The 19076-nt window shown below is 44.0% G+C and overlaps 1 protein-coding gene and 1 pseudogene across 1 annotated transcript; both read left to right on the top strand.

Annotated features, from left to right (window-relative positions):
• The first annotated feature begins 13636 nt into the window (after window positions 1-13636).
• On the top strand, window positions 13637-14903 carry LOC125356862 (DNA/RNA-binding protein KIN17-like). Its single transcript, XM_048353564.1, has one exon. The coding sequence runs from the start codon at window positions 13661-13663 to the stop codon at window positions 14831-14833; it is 1173 nt and encodes a 390-aa protein (XP_048209521.1). The 5' UTR covers window positions 13637-13660; the 3' UTR covers window positions 14834-14903.
• A 1302-nt stretch (window positions 14904-16205) lies between these two features.
• On the top strand, window positions 16206-18118 carry LOC125356861 (annotated as a pseudogene).
• Window positions 18119-19076: the final 958 nt, after the last annotated feature.

The raw sequence follows: 19076 nt of genomic DNA, 5'->3' as shown, positions 1-19076 counted from the left end.
TGATATTTATATATCTATGTCTATATACACACAATTGTTTTGTATAACAAGGCTTGAACTCAGAGCCTTGTGCTTGCTTATGGCTGGTGTTTTACCACTTGAACCATGCCTTTAGGCCAGCTTTTTTTTTTTTTTGGCCAGTCCTGGGCCTTGGACTCAGGGCTTGAGCACTGTCCCTGGCTTCTTCCCGCTCAAGGCTAGCACTCTGCCACTTGAGCCACAGCGCCGCTTCTGGCCGTTTTCTGTATATGTGGTGCTGGGGAATAGAACCTAGGGCCTCGTGTATCCGAGGCAGGCACTCTTGCCACTAGGCTATATCTCCAGCCCTAGGCCAGCTTTTTATTAGTTGCTTTAGACATAGAGTCTCAGGCTGAGATCTGTAGTTTGAAGCCAACCTTGACAGAAAAGGCTGAGTGGCTTGGATGACAGGCATGAGCCACTGGCTCCTGACTCAGAAGATTGCTTTGGGTATTTCTTTGTATTAAGGGATCATTTTAAGGGGTTTTCTTATACCAACTGGTAAGTTATGGTCAGGGAAGACAAAGGGTTAATGTGGTGGAGAGCCAAATCCCTCTATTCTGATCAAGATGTCAAATTTCTAAAGGTATAGAAGTGTTACATTTGGTGGAGGATAGACCAACAGAACAGAGCAAAATAGACAAACTATGCACATAAAAAAAACTTGGCATTGAGGGCTGGGAATATGGTCTAGTGGCAAGAGTGCTTGCTTCGTATACATGAAGCCCCGGGTTCGATTCCTCAGCACCACATATATAGAAAGCAGCCAGAGGTGGCGCTGTAGCTCAGGTGGCAAAGTGCTAGCCTTGAGCAAAAAAGCCAGGGACAGTAATCAGGCCCTGAGTCCAAGCCCCAAAACTGGCACACAAAAACAAAAACAAAAAAAACAACAACTTGGCATTGATTAGCTGTATTTCTGGCCAATGGCAAAGGGATAGACTATTTGATAGGTTACCATCCATCACACGTACATAGACACGCACATAGACACGCATAGACAAACAGCATTAGATATTTAATTCATCTGTGACTGAGTGATTAAAATTCATCTCAGTTGACTGTTTTATTTCATATTTAAGGTCTAGGTTATCTTCAGGACATGTCTTGGTGTTACGGATAATACTGAAGAGCTGAAGGCTGTAAGGACATGTAAAATAAAAGCACAATTGGGGAGAAGAATTTTGGGGAACAAGGAAGATTAGTAACCGGAGTATATGAAGAATTCCAATAAATCAGAAGGTAGAGCAACAAGCGTGACATGTTGACACCTACATGACCACTTTTCCAGGCAAGATGTAGAGCCTTTTCATCAGCCAGCAAGTTTTCCTTCTACCCCAGGAAATAACTGCTCTGATTTCTCTCATTGTAGATTGTTTTCAACTCTCCTAGAACTCTGTCTAAATGGAATCATAAAATATGTACTTCCTGCTTATCTGTGCTGGTCCACCATCCTGTTTGGTTTCTTAAGTCTTCCATCACCAGTCTTCTCCACCCAGGGAAATCAATACTCTACACTGTTAGAAAACTCCAGGGATGTTAAGCAAAGGGAATTTCTTTCTCAGATGAGACTTCAATGGATATGCCAAGTGAGCCAAACTAGCAAAGGGTATGATGAATGTCTTTATGTCTACATGTATAAGGTCAGGTTGGGTTTAATCTTGTATTTAAAAGTTTTGCATCTATGTTTATGACTATTGGGCTGATCTCTCTTTTTGAGCTGTCCATGTTGTGTTAACAACTGAATTTCCAAGCAAATTTAGAAATGTCTTTTTTTGTAAATTCTGGAGGACTTTGGAATTGACTAAAAATGATTAAGTATGAAATGGTTTAATTATGATTTTAATTTCTCTCATGGCTATAAAAGCTTATTTCGATGATTAATTTTTTTCGTGAATTTCTAGGAAGTATTCATCTTAGGTAAGTTCTTAAAGTTACTGACATCAACTAACTTTTGATTTTTGTCATTGTTTTGAGACAGGATCTCTTATGTAGTCCAAGATGGCTTTGAATGCTGAATCCTCTGGTCTCTCAGGTGCTGAGATTATAGACATGTACCACCATGCACATAATCTCTCATTTTTTGAGTTCTAATACTGCTTAGTTGTAAGCATGTTTTAACATGATTGTTTTAGTTTTCATGTCTCTTAAAGCAGTCCCCAAGAACTTGAATACAATGAGATTTGGTAAACACAGCAAGATAGGCGAGAGGCAGCCAGAAGTTTAGAATGTAATGTTAAGCTACTTGCTTCAGGGAATGGCTAGGGCTTAGCCTCATGGGAAAATTCTGTAGCTATCCCACTGAAGGGCAGAGGATGTGAGGATATTTTACACAGGAACTCACATCAAGTATTTGTTAAGAACTATTACAAAGATAGCCTGCCCTACACACAAGCCAAAGGGATTTTCTCTGGCCTTGGGAAAGACCTGAGGCAGAGATGTTTACTGAGCAGAGACAAACCTGTGCTAAGAGATGGAGTTAAGGCTCAGGCACCAATAGCACCACCATACACTTCAGGTTTGCTTATCTTGTTGGTCTTTCCAAAAAACAACAAACTTCCAACCCTACAAACATTTGCTTTGGTCAACTCTCCCTGTTAAAGCAGTTTATCTCATTAAGTTCTCCTGTTTTTGTATGTTTTATGTCATAAAGAAATCCTAGAGAGGAAGAAAAGTGATGTTTGCTTACTAACAGGATGCTAAAGAAAAAAAATGAAAATCGCCTCCAAATTTCCTGTCAGTTTTACTTTCTATAGCTCAAAAGTTTGATTTATAGCATCTATTCTCATCTGTTTCTAGGATCTCATTTATATTGTCATTTGATCTTACCTGAAGCATTTCAGTGTTTCCAGAACTCTCAATATGTGGGTGTTAAGTTAGACCAGGAAGGAAATCAAGTCATATTTTGGTCGCAGAAGTTGGTAGCTATGTATAGCAAAGCGTTTGTGTCCCTGTTCTATCAACCTGGCTCTATCTGATTTCAGCAGTGGAAGAGCATCCTATCTCAAGCCCCAAACCTTCATTTCCTCCCTGGCTTTCTCTGTAATCAAAGACTCATTCAACACCCAGGCAGGATAGTTTAGAATTGGAGAATCAGTATTTCAGGGATAATTGCTTTGGCCAGTAGGGATGGGTGAAGAGGAAGGAAGAGTATATCCCAGCCTCTCGCCTTGTAAAGGTTCCAGAATTCCTTAAGACTTCCTGAAGGATCCAGGCCCAGATGCCCACAGCAGTCGTCAGCTTTGTAACATTCCCTTTGTTGGTTTTTAGTCTTGTCTCTCCCCACTCATCACTCCTACTCCTAGTGATCACTTCCAAAATAAACCTTATTCCTCAAGTCCCATTTTCTGGAAAGAAACATCAGACCAAGAATGACTGATGCAATACTGAAGCTTGCTGAAAGCTTGGGAGCTAGAGTCAGCTGATCATCTTGTAGGCATTCTATGTGCATGTATTTGAAATTACCTAGTCTGACAAAATGGGTTCAAGTGACTTATACATGTTCTGTAAATCATGCCTATTAAGATTCAAGTTGTCAACTTTGTGCATATGTATGTGTGTGCCAGTACTAGGGCTTGAACTCAAGGCCTGAGTTCTGTACCTGAGCTTTTTCACTCAAGGCTACTGCTCTACTACTTTAGCCACAGCTGCATCTCATGTCCATCTCCCAAGTCCGTCTCATGGACGTTTCTGCCTGGGCTTGCTTTGGACAGTGATCCTCTGATCTCAGCCTCCTGAGTAGCGAGGAACTATGATATGAGCTATGGCAATGAACTGTAGGTATGGGCCACCAGTACCAAGCTCAAATTTCTGCCTTGCTTCAATTTTCAAACCTGTACCTTTTTTCTACTTGCTGGATCATATGCACAAAATGTTATCAGGGATCTGTGACCTTCCATTTCAGGGCCCTTGAGCCTTACCTCATCCTTGTGATAGTAGCCAATATCCCATTTTCTTTCTTTCTTTCTTTCTTTTGCCAGTTCTGGGCCTTAAACTCAGGGCCTGAGTACAGTCCCTGACTTCTTTTTTGCTCAAGGTTAGCACTCTACCACTTGAGCCACAGCACTGCTTCTGACCATTTTCTATGTATGTGGTGCTGAGGAATCAAACCCAGGGCTTCATGTATACGAAGCAAGCACTCTTGCCACTTGGCCATATTCCCAGCCCCAATATCCCATTTTCATATCTTGTAGTGGATTACATCATTTTTCATGCATCCACCTCAATGCCTATTTTTTTTTTACTGATCTAGGAGCATCGGGTGTTCTAGACCTCTGCTGAGAGCCATGTGTGTGCAATTGGGATATATGGGAAAGTTAATACTGCCTGGAATTAGCCTCTGATTTACGGAGACCAGAGCTGGAAGGCTGAGGCTTTCCTTCTCTAAATCTTTTCAAATTAAAGGACAGAAACACAGATTGCACAGAATATTCTCAGAGGAAGGTCTAGCAAGTGTGAGTCGTGCATTACATTAATATATAACTATAATAATTATCAGTTGCATGGTTCCTTCTCCTTTCTCTAATCATACTGGGTACCATCCTCCAACTCTCACCACTCATTCCTGCTGCAGATGCCTCAGGTCATCTAAGGAAGGTCTGACCCATGCTGACAAGGTACAGCCTCGTGTGAGGTATACACCTATCTGGATCTTCTCTAAAGTTCAGCATATGTGCCAGCACAGCCTTGAGGTGCTTCTTGACATCTCTGCACTAGTGAGGATAAAGCCTCATTCTTCCCATAACAGGTTCTCAAAGACATCTCTTCTGTTACACCAGCAGAGACAAGACTGTGTATTACAACCATGTCTTAATGGCTCACCTTCCCTGGAACGAGGTCAGGGTAGAAATAGAAGCACTGGTTAATAAAACACATGAAGCTCCTGAAGAATACAGGCCAATAGAAACTAAAGTGTAAGCAGCTGGCTTAGTGACTTTGAAGGACAGCAGGTTCTGGCCAACTATCAACTCAAGACATTCTACAGAAGGCAGATCATCTGGACAACTTCATTTAAATAATGTATTTTGTCAAGGAGTAAAGAATTTTAAATATGGAAGAGCTGTGAGGTACACTGATGTGCAGCAGTTACTGATGTCAGGTGCATAGTCTTAATAATTAAGAGTGTGACTGGACTTCAGAGAAATAGGATCCCATGGCTTCAGTTCCTCCCACCTGTCAGGCCATGTGCCTTAGAACTGGTTCCTTTTAGGTATAGGTAAACCTTTGTCCTGTGTTGAGTCTACACAAACATTGTGTACATGGCTCTGTGACTCTGGGCTACAGCTACACAATGAGCAGACCTTCTATCCTCTGCCTGCGTGCAGTGTCCAGTGCCTGGCCAGCATTTCATGTAGACCTCAAGGCTATGGGACCTTCCATCTTCAGAGTTTCTACTTATTCTGGGAAATGGTGGCCAGGGCTGCCCCTTTACCAGGCATCACTTGGAAGTACCTCTCCCAATTGACAGACACATCGTCACATTGTAGTCCTGGAATCATGGCTACAGGCTGTTTAGTCAGCCCAGGAAGAGCCCGTGGACCTATGTACCAGAAGACTATCAGTACTACAACATCGTTCTGAGGTCTTTGCCTTTCAACTTTGCAGTAATTGTGTTTTGGTCATCACTCCCTGCTGGTTGGACCTGCTTGGGTATCCTGCCCTTGGCTCTATTATCCAGCCCACAGGGACAGAATCATGGCCCATTTCCAAAGTAGATGTACCTGCATAGAGGGGTCCTCATTCTCACTTGTTGGCTGCTCTTGGGGATGCCCTGTCACCCCACATTAAGAGCGCTTAAGAAACTAGTGTCCTCATTTCCCTACTTTCTCTTGCATTTTCATGTCTAGGAAGAGACTAGTCTTTGCTTCCTCTCTGGGCCATCAATTTAGCTCCCCATTTCAAGTTCTCAAACAATAGTATGATCCTCTCTAAGTAAGGAATTTCATACCAGTTGCCTGACCTTTGACAAAATTCCAATACAGTATGATCAGGTCCTTATCAGGCAATGACCTTTGACTAGAATCAAACACAAGAGATAGATGGTGCTGCTCAGCTCCCCTGCCATGCTGCTCAGGCACTGGAACTTGGGCCACCCACCCTAGACACCATGATAAACAGATGGATAAGCTTGGTCAAGTGACCCATTTAACATACACACACATTTAACGTCGAGTTGCCCAGATCTTGTGAGGTATCAACCTTATTTTCTTAAATGGCATCTGGGATTTCATCCTGAGTAGCAGAAAGAAACTCAGAGACTTCAATAGAAGAACACTTAGACAGGCTGTGAGGCTTTTTCCTATAGCTGCTAGATCCAAAGATAAAAGTTAAAACTCTGGAAGAGTCCCAGAACAAGTAGAATCTGTGGGAAACAGTTTGCTTATTGCTGTGTCTTCAATGACCAAGTTTCAAGTGCACAGATGTTTTCCTACAGCAAATAAAATGGTACAAGACTTGAGCATTTTGGCCTACCTTCCATGGGAAGCCTGTCCCATTATCAGCTTTGCATGGGAAATGTCAAAGTCCCCAAGAGAAGAAGTGCTGCCGCTATTCTACCTCCAGAAGAAAAGGGTTTGGAGTTTGATAGCCCTTCTAGCAAAGAAGGCAGATAGGAGTTAAGTTAGGGACACCAACATGTTCCAATGACATGCATAATGCTGTCATTTGATACACAAAATATGTAACAGATAAGGAGATGGCTCCAAAGGAAAGGGTTGGGAGATGCACATATGTCCATTTATGCCAGGAAGCCCATTTTTCAAGCAGTCTGGTTCCCCAGTTGGGTCTGTGTGTTACTAAAGTTCAGAGTTAGTGGCTGGCCCCAATGCAAGAGACAGGACAACTTAAGACCACAGCCAACTTGCTAATGAAACAGCTGTAATGGGATCACATCTTGCTGCAGCTTGCACATCAGGCCTTTCCCCACCCACAGGGAGAGGGAGAACATGCTAGGCTTAAAATGACTCTTAACTCAATTCCTTTATCTCAGATTCTGGTGTTACTATAGCCAACATGATAGTGACCCATCTTGCCATCTGCGAAATTTGCTTTTCCAAAAGCCATTTCACGGGGAAATTTGTCCAAGGCATTATGACATTTTAAAACCCACTGCCCAGTCATTCTAGAACAAACATGGCTTGCTGGAGAGCCTCAGAGCTATGTAAGAACAAGTGCATAACCAAGGTTTATCCCAGGACTGTTTAATAAATATTCTAGATACAAGTTAGGGTCACTAGAAGTCTGCCATTAGCAAAGTAGGTTGTGGTATTAGTAATACAACATAACTAGATTATGCTAAAATACTGCTTTAATTTTTTCATTGGAAAGTTTTGTGAAAGTGTGTGGCAAGTGAGAAGGTGTATATTAGTACTATGATTTTAACAAGTATTGCTATTTTATTCTGGTTTTATCTGTTTGCTACCAAACCTTTCTCTCCAGTTACTTAGATGGTAGATATTCTACATCATATCTCTGCTATGAACTGCTAGACATTACTAGAACTGGTTAATGGGGATACCACTGGACTGCCTTGCAAGCAATCAACTTAGGCCTAAGTTGTTATAGTTTACTTTTTCTTGAGCTATGCTTATGCCATAAAACTTACCCTTTAAAAAACTATAGAAATTAAGGATTTTCAGTATATTCACAAGGCTGTAAAACCACATTTCTTTTTTAAAAGATCCTGAATAAGTTTCAAGGCTAGCCTTGAACCTCCAGCCTCAGCCTTCAATAAAAAAGATTGTTATATAATCCCATCTTCAATTCATCTGTCTTCAAGTTTACAGATCCTTCCTCCTGTCCATTTATATCTGCTATTACCTCTCTGCTGAAGTTGACTTTTACAGAACTTCACTTTTAAAACAACCTTTAATATTTATTCTATTAAGAAACCTTTCTCATTTAGAATTTTGGTTGAGCATAATTTCCTTTACTTCTTGGAAAAAGAATTAAAATCGATGCACCATCACTATGGTAATTCTAAAACCTGGGTTGTCTCAATTTCTTTTTTCTTTTTTTTTTTTGGCCAGTCCTGGGCCTTGGACTCAGGGCCTGAGCACTGTCCCTGGTTTCTTCCAGCTCAAGGCTAGCACTCTGCCACCTGAGCCACAGTGCCCCTTCTGGCCATTTTCTGTATATGTGGTGCTGGGGAATCGAACCCAGGGCCTCATGTATATGAAGCAGGCACTCTTGCCACTAGGCCATATCCCCAGCCCCTGTCTCAATTTCTTAATTGCCTTTTTGGCATGTTTTAAACTGAACATTAATAATGTGGCAAATCTGGAAGTAGGATGCACCCCATGGTTTGTTGTTCTGCAATGTGCATGCACTGAAGTCTTTTCGGCTAAATGGTTAGCCACAGATAGGACACATTTCCTTAAATGCCTGCAATCAATAAGACTTCAAGTACTTTCTGAGGGGCTGTCTGCCTCTTCTAGGGCATTCCTTCAATGCTAACTGGGCAGTTGGAACTCTGCCTGAGCCTTTATTTTCAATGCTGAGTCTTGAGGCCAGCCAGAGGTCAGAGTTTAGGGACACTCTGGCTTCCCCCATACACACACCCTCCTGGGCATGCACAGGACTTACAAGACTATTGGAGTTGTGCAAAGTCCCTGTGGACATATAGCTTTTGTCTAGCTGTTAAAGCCTTAAATATAGCAAGTCTGCCATTTACACATTGCATACGGCCTGGATCAGGATTTTTTTTTAAAGGTTCCAGAAACAAATGGTTCATGACTGTGTGTGTATTATACAGCCTAGCTCATACTGAGAAGATCTCTGGCAGTTCTGTGTCATCCATTATATTTAAATCACTGCGGTCTGCTAAGGATGTCCAGGCCCTTATGTGAAAACCATGCCTCTGACAAAGCCAAAGGTGCTGAAGAGCAAGGTGTAAGTTTGTGGTCATCTTCTAATGCCCCAAAGGACTTCAATGAAAACTTTAAAGGGCAGGTTTTCTGCAGAAGACCTGTGTAGGAAACAATCTAGTACTCCATTCTACACATCCAGAGAATTTACTCATTTCCCTCAATGGGTGCCTCCTTAGAACAGTGAACCTGAAGATGCTAAGAGTCTATTCCCCACACTGCTTGCTGTGACTTGAGACCCAGAGGACTTTAGCTGAATCTTACAGCATGTGTCACAATATGAACATGGATATCTACACTTACTTTCTCCAGCCCCTCTGCCAAAAAAAAAAAAAAAAAGTTTTACCATTCCACAAAGGTGATGGTCACTAATAATAAATAGGACCCCTGGAACCTAGGGTATTGACCTCTTCCAATCATAATTTCCTCTGCTACTTCAGCTTCCCTCTGCAAAATTGAGCAAAAATAACCCCAAACAGTGGGCTGGGAATATGGCCTAGTGGCAAGAGTGCTTGCCTCCTATACATGAGGCCCTGGGTTTGATTCCTCAGCACCACATATACAGAAAATGGCCAGAAGTGGTGCTGTGGCTCAAGTGGCAGAGTGCTAGCCTTGAGAAAAAAGAAGCCAGGGACAGTGCTCAGGCCCTGAGTTCACAGCCTAGGACTGGCAAAAAATAAAAAAATATTAAAAAAAAAACCCAAACAGACAAAAAAACAGGAATAGGATGCTAAGAATTCTCTGATGTTTTTTCCTCATGAATTTTATTTTGTTAGGTAAGTCCCAACATTAGAGAGGTGATCAGAAAGTCAGGCATGTTGGGTCAATTCAATGGAACTCTGAAATACATCTTTAGCACATTAAAAGGAAGCAACCTTGGAGGAGATCAGAATGGCAGTCAGGGAGCAGCAAGACAATCTGATAATGAGACTTGATTATCGGGGTCATAAGTAAGCAAATACACTCAGCCATATACATAGGAGCTAAGCCTATTCCATGTTGGGAATTTCAGGTCATGGTTCACTCCCATCTTGTCCCTGAATGTCTGACATACTGGAAGACGAGGCCATTTAGTGGAAGACCTCTGCATCATTTACTCAAGGCCTTGTTGTATACGATCTAGTAAAATTAGATTCTCCCCCAGAGCTTTTCCTGGAATGAAGTGTTGCTGGGGATCGAAGGACATGTACTCTAAGTATGTCCAGATGCTAGAGAAAGTGGGCTCTTGTTAGAGTATAAGCTTCAGATTTTGTGTTGGCTCCTCAGGGTGGCATCCCTGCCTAGTATAAAGGTTTAGCAAATGCAGACAGAAAATACCCACATACTAGTAAAGATTCTGAAGAACTCACACCTTATTTGCATTATCCTCACATCCTTTTTGTATTATCTGTGAATTCATGCTTGACCACTTTTTCCTCTTCCAGGCAAATGCCCCAGACTGTGGACTGGGGTCACTAAGGGATGCCTTCACAAGTTTGGTGAAGCCAAGTGGCCCATATTTGAAACTGATTGACCTTCCCAAGGCTCTTTTCAGATTTGAATCCTGCCTGCTCCACCGTTTGGGGCATGATTGGCCCTGGTGATCCTGACCAGGTTCCATACATCACAATCTGGATTGATGTGCTGGCTGACAATCCTCCCTGGATTAAGAAATTTCTAAAAGGACTTAGGGCCCCCAAACCAGTCTTGGCCCTATCAGAACCCCCTAAGGGGAAACGTAAGCAAAAGCCTCCTCCAGTCTTTCAGGCTACTAAGAACCTGGTGAAAGACTTCCTCTTTGAATCCCCTTCTTATCCCCATCCCCAGCCCTTGGAGCCAACTCCCCATCCTCCTCTATCTCCCAACCAGTCTGGCATTCCTCTTGTCAGCCACCCCCCTTCCATACTCATAGTAGCTCTAATTATGCAAATCCAGACCCTCCTAGTCTTTGGCCCTCCACCAGCTTTCTGCACCAGGAGGCAGCCCCGGCTAAATGATATCTGCCCACTTTTCTACTTCTGGCCTTTACAATCGGAAGCATCATACTCCTGCTTTCTTTGAACAGCCTCAGCCTGTGATCCAACCTACTTGGGATGATTGTCAGCAGCTCCTGCAGACCGTTTACCACCGAGGAGCAGGTCAAACAAGGAGGCCAGAAATCGTTCTTGACACTGATGGTTGCCTTTCTTCAGATACTGAATGCCTAGCCTAGGTGGTCCCTTTGACTTGACCCAACTTGGACTACAATGAGGACTATGGTAAGGAGGTGATCTCCAGTTATCACCAGGCTCTTAGTAGGCATTAGGAAAGCTACCTGCAAGCCAACAAGTATGATCAAGGTAGGAGAATTTCTTCAGAGACCAGATGAGTCCCCCTCAGCATTCTCAGAATGCCTCATAGAGTCCATATCCCTCCAGATCCAGAGTTAGCCAAGAATCAAAGGCTTGTAAATATGGCTTTTGTTAACCAGTCGGCATCAGACATTAAAAGGAAGCTACAAAAGTTGAAGGCTTTTGAGAGAAAATAATGTCAGAATTGATGGAAAGAGCAGAGAAAGGTTTTGTAAATCGCAAGGAAGTGGAGATTGAAAAGAGAAAGGAAGAATGAAGACAGGTAGAAAAGACCCAGGCCAGGAAAGGGGTTTATGAGGACTGTCCTAGCAGTTATTGAGGCAAAGGAGAGACACAGGGGACAGGAAGGTTACTGGAGGGAAAGGCAAGAATACAGCTCCAACACTGGGGATAGGCTGGCTCCTTCCAGAATTCCTTTGGAGAAAGATCAATATGCCTACTGTAAGGAACTAGGCCATCAGGAGCAAGAATTCCCACAGCTAAAGGAACATTCACAGACAAGACCTAAAAAGGTCATTCTGAACTCATAAGGATTGGTGAGGCCAGGGTTCTAAACCTCCCTCAGAGTCCAGGGTAAAACAGGGTGGGGGAAAAGACGTTGAATTACATACTGGTGCTATCTATTCTGTTTTATAGGAATCCAAGGGAGGCATTTCTAGGTAAAAGACCCAAATCCAGGGAGCAACAGGAAAAGTTAACTCCTATCCATGGACTACTGCACAGATGGTGGATATAGGCCAGTGAACAGTAACCCACTCTTTTTTGGTCATTCCCGATTGCCCATATCCATTAATGGGGCAAAACCTGCTTTATCCAGTAAGCATTGAAGGGAACTCTGTCTCTTGGACACAGCTGGCAGGTTATTTTGCTCATCCTCAGTGAGCATGCTCATTTCAAAGTCAAGTCACCTGGTGGACTGACACAGAACAGCCCCAACTATGACAGGATTTGGCCACTGTACTGACATTCCTTAGTGTCACATAGAAGAGGGAGGAATACAGAACTGGGTTCAATATTTTTTTTTAATTAACCACCATATGGACCAAAGAAACTGAAGTAGGTTTGTAATTAACCTGAGGGCAGAAGCCCCTCCCTAGATTGGTGTGATTGCCACGCCCCACTGGGGAAGAAAGAGGAGATCCCTTCCCCACACTGGGGGACTGGAACCTCCACCCACAACTGCGGGGGGGGGGGGGGGAGAAGAGGAGCAGGAGGAGGAGAGAGGTGGGGAGTGAAGCTGGACAGAGAGGAACCAGACCAGCCAAAGGAGCAGACCTGAGAGCCAAACTGGGCCTGCCTGAGAGTTCGAGGTCCTAGGCCTGAGGCCTGAGGAAGGGTCTGAAGCCTTAGGCCTGAGGAGGAGTTTAGGGCTGAAGCCTGAGCGAGAGTCCGCAGCCTTAGGCCCGAGGAGGAGTCCAAGGCCTGAGGCTGGCAGAAAGGCCTAAAGCCTGTGTGGGGGCTTGAGGCTTAAAGTTTGAGGAGAGTCGAGGCCTACAGGAAGGACGCTTGCTCCTCTAGAGGTTTGGAGATTTGGAGGCCTGGAGGCTGAGGTGGTTGGAAATTAAGGTGGTGGTTCAGAGTTCAAGTCAAGACATGTCTCAGGTCTGGGTTCTGGGTAACCCAGGACAAGGTAGTCACAGGCAAGCATTAGGAGGTGGAGGGTGGCTCTGGTTCCGGGTTTTAGATTGTAAATAAAATCCCTTTGTAAATAAAGCCCCTTCCCACCTTAAGTTGTGCCCAGATGGATTATTCTCGCTCTGGGAATACAACAGCTTTGGATAAGATCAGCCTGATCCCAGTCACTAAACTTAGTCCCACAAGTTGAGAAGTTCATAGTAAAGAAGCAGACATGAAGACATGGCTAGCCGCCCCACCAACTGATATTAAGTGCAGGAGTACACAGGAAAATGACCCCAGACAAGGTCAGCATGTCACAGACAACAAAGTTGCAGACACCCAGCTGTTTCTGCTTCTGCAAAACGTTTCTCACTACCCGGCTTCCACGCTGCTACCCGAGGCCCCTGCCTGGGCAGGACTCGGCCCTGCCCTCCGGTGCCATCTCCCCTGCCCCATCTGACCCAGCTCTGCCACCCCTTGCAATCCTCTCACAAATTTCCATACCACTGCGAGTGCAAGGCCACAGCAGACAGCGCAGTGACCCTGGTGCCAAGGAGGAGGGTGGTTACTTCCTTGCTGAAGGTCGAGCAGAGGGACCTGCTTAGTGCGCATGTGTGGAATCGCCCTGCACGCTCCCTGACGGGGAAAGTCTCGCGAGGGTTAGAACTCAGCGGGAAAAAGGTGGGTCCAGGGAAAGGCTGTCATATTTGTCCGGCCCACTCCCGCCCTGCCAGTCGGGCTTCCGGCTTCTGGCTTCCAGTCCGCAGAGCTAGGCGCTCCCGAAGGTGGTGAGTACCTGCGGCTGTCGCAGTGGTGGTCGCAGCGGTGGTCGCGATGGGGAAGTCGGATTTTCTTACTCCCAAGGCCATCGCCAACAGAATCAAATCCAAGGGGCTTCAGAAGTTGCGCTGGTACTGCCAGATGTGCCAGAAGCAGTGTCGGGACGAGAATGGCTTCAAGTGCCATTGTACGTCCGAGTCTCATCAGAGACAGCTGTTGCTGGCTTCAGAGAACCCTCAGCGGTTTATGGATTATTTCTCAGAGGAGTTCAGAAACGACTTTCTGGAACTTCTCAGGAGACGCTTTGGTACGAAGAGAGTGCACAACAACATGGTCTACAACGAGTACATCAGCCACCGCGAGCACATCCACATGAACGCCACTCGGTGGGAAACGCTGACCGACTTTACCAAGTGGCTGGGCAGGGAAGGCCTGTGCAAAGTGGACGAGACGCCCAAGGGCTGGTACATCCAGTACATAGACAGGGCCCCGGAGACTATTCGGCAGCAGCTGGAGCGCCAGAGGAAGAAGAAGGCGGACCTCGACGACGAGGAAAAAATGGCCAAGTTTATTGAAGAGCAAGTGAGACGAGGTCTGGAAGGGAAAGAGCAGGAGGCCCCTGTTTTCACGGAATTAAGCAGAGAAAAGGATGAAGAGAAAGTTACATTTAATCTGAATAAAGGAGCATGTGGTTCAGCAGGAACATCTCCCAAATCAAGTTTCTTGGGGCCCAGTGCCCTGAAAGCCCTGGGGAGTGTAGCCTCGGTTAAGCGAAAAGACTCCTCTGCGAGCTCAGCTCAGGCTAAAAAGAAAAAGAAATCTGCACTGGATGAAATCATGGAGATTGAAGAGGAAAAGAAAAGAACGTCCCGTACTGACCACTGGCTGCAGCCCGAAATTATTGTAAAGATTATAACCAAAAATGTTGGGGATAAATATCATAAGAAAAAGGGTATTGTCAAGGAAGTAATTGACAAGTCTACAGCTGTTGTAAAGATGATTGATTCTGGAGATAAGCTGAAACTTGACCAGACTCATTTAGAGACAGTAATTCCGGCACCAGGAAAAAGAATTCTGGTTTTAAATGGGGGCTACCGAGGCAATGAAGCCACCCTGGAATCCATCAATGAGAAGACCTTTTCAGCCACCATCACTATTGAAACTGGGCCTTTAAAAGGACGGAGAGTTGAAGGAATTCTATATGAAGACATATCTAAACTTGCCTGATTGAAAATTTGTTAACACACTAAAATAATTCTAAAGCATCAAATTGATGTTTGCCAATGCATTGTGAGACTCTACTGTGTTAGGATATTTTTGCATAAATCATGTTTTTATTTAAATATTACTGTATATTTGTGTAAACTTATAGCAAAATTTAATTATGTCTCCTGACGTACCAAAACTCATTTTTGTCCTTGTTGCTCTTCTTTGTAATATTTCCTTGATTTTTTTATCTTCATTAAAGATTTGTTGTAAAATGTTTTATATAAAACAGCTTAGAATCATAGAATTGGATGCTTTTTAAGTATATTTTAGTAGTAAAATAGTAAGGTTGAATTATAATTAAAAGTTTTCAAGGAAAAAATAGTTTCTCACTAGAAACTTCTTTCCTTCTTTCCTCCACTTTGCAAAAGTCTTGCCCCCTCCAATGGTGCAACCTCCCTATACTCTCTTAGATAGCACAGCTCTTGTAACTTCTTGCACAGCCCCATTAAAACCCTGTAGCCTCAATGATCTTGAGGCCCAGAATTTCAAGTGTGAGCTTTGTGTCCACTGGTATAAACTTGAGTTCATCTGAATGTCACTGGTTTGCCACTGAACTTTTCTCTAGCACCTTTACAATGCTTCCATCTGCTCTGTTCCAAGTCCAGCCATCACCCACCCTCACATTCTTGGGACCTCTTATACCAGCTTGTCCACGATAGCCCCATGCTTGTGCCAGTTGCCCTAGGATTAGTATCCTTTATTTTTACAAGTTATGATTTGGACACTCATGGTTATTGTAGTAGCCAGAGAGATGGTCCACTTTCACCTCACTCTGAGTCTGCCTTGGAAAGCAAGTTAACCAACAGATTCCAGCGACAGTCAGTTTGGGATCTGCCAGGATTAGGACTATGTTTGAAGGCTACTTTGGATCTGCTGAAACTAAGATTTTGGGGGGACATTCTTTCTGTGATAACCTTCCCACTCCTCTGGAGTTGACTAGCTCTATTAAAAAATTGGATATTCTAAGAGATTTTCAAGTAGACAACTGATTATGGAGAACTCCATGTGGAGAGAGAACTTTATTCCATGGAATAAAGTTTGGATTTAGCCTGCTGCTAAATCCAAAGCATGAGTGGCAGGCTAGAGAGTCACTCCCAGGAGATGCCTGGGGTGGGAGTCCAGGTGTATTAGGGTGGGTCCAGATGGATTAGGGTGTGATCTCAGAAGGGAGGGAAATAACTGCCTCCAGGTGTGCCAGTAACCTAGATAACTGGAGAGATTTAAACAGGTGGGAGCACCTGCTTGGAGCCCTGGAGGTGGGCCTCACAGGTATCACTGGCCAAACTTAGGGACTTAGAGGCACAGGAAACTGGAGAAATCCACTCTAAAGATGACTCGAGAGGACTGGAGGAAGAACAAGGAACTAGAAGAACAGCAAAAACTGGATAATGCTCCTGCAGAAGTGGATGAAGAAGGAAAAGATATCAATCCACACATCCCTCAGTATATTTTGTCAGTACCTTGGTACATTGATCCATCAAAAAGACCCACCTTAAAGCATCAGAGGCCACAACCAGAGAAACAGAAACAGTGTAGTTCATCTGGAGAATGGCACACGAGGGGTGTAAAAGAGAATTCCATAACCAACAAGTACCGCAGAGGTGCCTGTGAGAACTGCATAGCCATGATGCACAAGAAGAAAGACTGCTTTGAGAGGCCCAGACAAGTTGGCGCCAAGTTCACCAGGACTAACACAGCTCCAGGTGCAGCCTCAGCTCACATTTGACTACGACGGGAAGAGAGATTGCTGGAACAACGACAATCCAGAGGAACACATGAAAATTGTGGAAGAGTTGACCTGGCAAAACAAACACTGAAAGCCCAGAAACTACAAGAAGAATTAGCCTCAGGAAAATTATTGAAACAAGCTAATTCTCCAAAACATCAGTGGGGAGAAGAGGAACCAAATTCTCAGATGGAAAAAGATCACAACAGCAAAGATGAGGATGAGGATAAATATGCAGATGATATCGACATGCTGGTGCAGAATTTTGATTCTAAAAGGTGAATTACAGTCCTGAATCTAAGGATTCGAAAAGATATTGCAAAATACTTGAGAAACGTAGATCCAAATTCTGCCTACTATGATCCAAAAATAGAGCAATGAGAGAAAATCCTTATGCCAACGCGGGGAAGAATCCAGATGAAGTGAGTTACACAGGAGATAATTTCGTCAGATACACAGAAGATACCATTTCATGGCTCAGACAGTTGTTTGCCTGGGAGGCCTATGACAAGGGCTCAGAGGTGCATCTGCAGGCCGATCCCACAAAACTTGAGCTGTTGTACAAGTCCTTCAAAGTCAAAACAGAAGACTTCAAAGAACAGTAGAAAGAAAGCATCCTGGAAAAGTATGGAGGCCAGGTGCACCTGGATGCCCCTTCTGCCAAGCTGCTCTTAGCCCAGATGGAGGACTACATGGAGTACTCTCGGCACGGGGCCATCATCACGGGGCAGGAGCGGGCCATGGCCTGCTCCAAGTATGAAGAGGACATGAAGATCCACAACCACACGCACATCTGGGGATCTTATTGGAAAGAAGGCCGATGGGGATACAAACGCTGTCACTGTTTCTTCAAGTATTCCTACTGCACCTGAGAGGCTGGGAAGGGGTGTGTGATAAGTGATGACGTTGGAGAAGAGTTGGTGAAGAAACCACAGACACTTGTGGAGATGCACCAAGAAAAACTAAAGGAAGAGAAGAAAAAGAAAAAGAAGAAGAAGCACCAGGAGAGCAGTTCTGACAGTGATGACGAAGAGAGAAAGATGAGAAGTTGAAAAAGGCACTGAACATCAAGGAGGCTTGTCTCCTCCATGTCAAGAAGATCATGCAGATTGACAAGACAAAGCGGCTATACAACAGCATATATGAAACTCAGGAGCCCATGGAGGAGAAAATTGAGGCCTACAGGATGAAGCGTCAGAGGCCAGATGACCCCATGGCCTCTTTCCTGGGCCAGCAGTAACTAGCCAGAGAAGGTAGTCCAGGGTACATACAGTCCAGCATGCTCCTGCAGCTTCCCATTCATCATAGATAGAAAAACCCTGATCTATCCTTGCTGCCTGACTTTACTAAAGCTTTCAGAAGTCACAAAGTTACTTCATTCCTTTCCACAGTAAGAAACAAAAGGAAGGGATTGGAGATAGTGGTGTGGAAAGAAGCCTCAGCACCCTACCACGTGTCTTCTAAGAGCTGAGTGCAGTGACCCATGCTTGTAATCCCAGTTGTACAAAGCTTGTGGTAGGAGGATTGGAAGTTCAAGGCCAGCCTAGGCTACATAGGGAGATCCTGTCTCAAAAAAGCAGAAACTAGCCAGGCCCCCGGTGGCTCATGCCTGTAATAGAAGCTAATTAAGAGATTGAGATCTGAGGATTGCAGTTCAAAAAGAGCCCAGGAAGGAAAGGCTAGGAGACTCTTTCAGAGTCTAATAAACTACTCAGACAAAGCCAAAAGTGACACTGTGGCTTAAGTGGTAGAGCACTAGCCTTGAGCAAAAAGAAACTCCATGACAGCGCCCAGGCCCTGAGTTCAGGACTGGCACACACAAAAAAGAAAAGATTGTACATCCAGTGCACCTCTTCTTAATAACCAGCAAGTGTCACTTTGTAAAATTTACAGAGAGCAAACCTGAAGGTTCTTAAATGAATTATAAAGATAGCTTCTAGGGATCTTAGTCCCTGGTTTTACCATGGTCCTCAATCCTCTTCTGAGAAGTTTGCAAATGCAACATTAATATGATGGGAAGGGGGAAAGCCACTGGTGCCAGAGGGTGGTTAATCCAGCATCGAAACCACCATGCTAATCCAGCACCTCAGCTGGTAGAAGAGCAGCTGGGCCAGTCCTGGCACAGACACCTGGTGTCCAGATGCCAGCAAATAAAACATTTAAAGTGCAATGCAAATTCTTCAGGAAAGCTAAAATTGATCTTTTCATGTTCCTGGCTTGCAATGGTTCAACAGAAAGTCTGACATTCATGTGTTTATTTTGTATTGTTTTGTAATAAAGATGTGGTGAATACTCAACTGTGAAAAAAAAAAGAATTAAAAGTTTAGTATTTGGTAAAAATATAACAAAGCAAGAAGGAGAGAATTGGATCCATAAAACTAAGGGCCAAATACTACCTCCTTCATCAAGAAGACCAAGAATCAAAGATTTGATTCAAGGACATAAAAGGAGGAGGGAAAGTTAGGGGCTAGCAAT

Source organism: Perognathus longimembris, chromosome 8 (genome assembly GCF_023159225.1).
Source record: "Perognathus longimembris pacificus isolate PPM17 chromosome 8, ASM2315922v1, whole genome shotgun sequence".
Lineage (NCBI taxonomy): Eukaryota > Metazoa > Chordata > Mammalia > Rodentia > Heteromyidae > Perognathus > Perognathus longimembris.
Note: the sequence above shows the minus strand (reverse complement) of the source record. Positions and strands in the feature narration are given on the sequence as shown.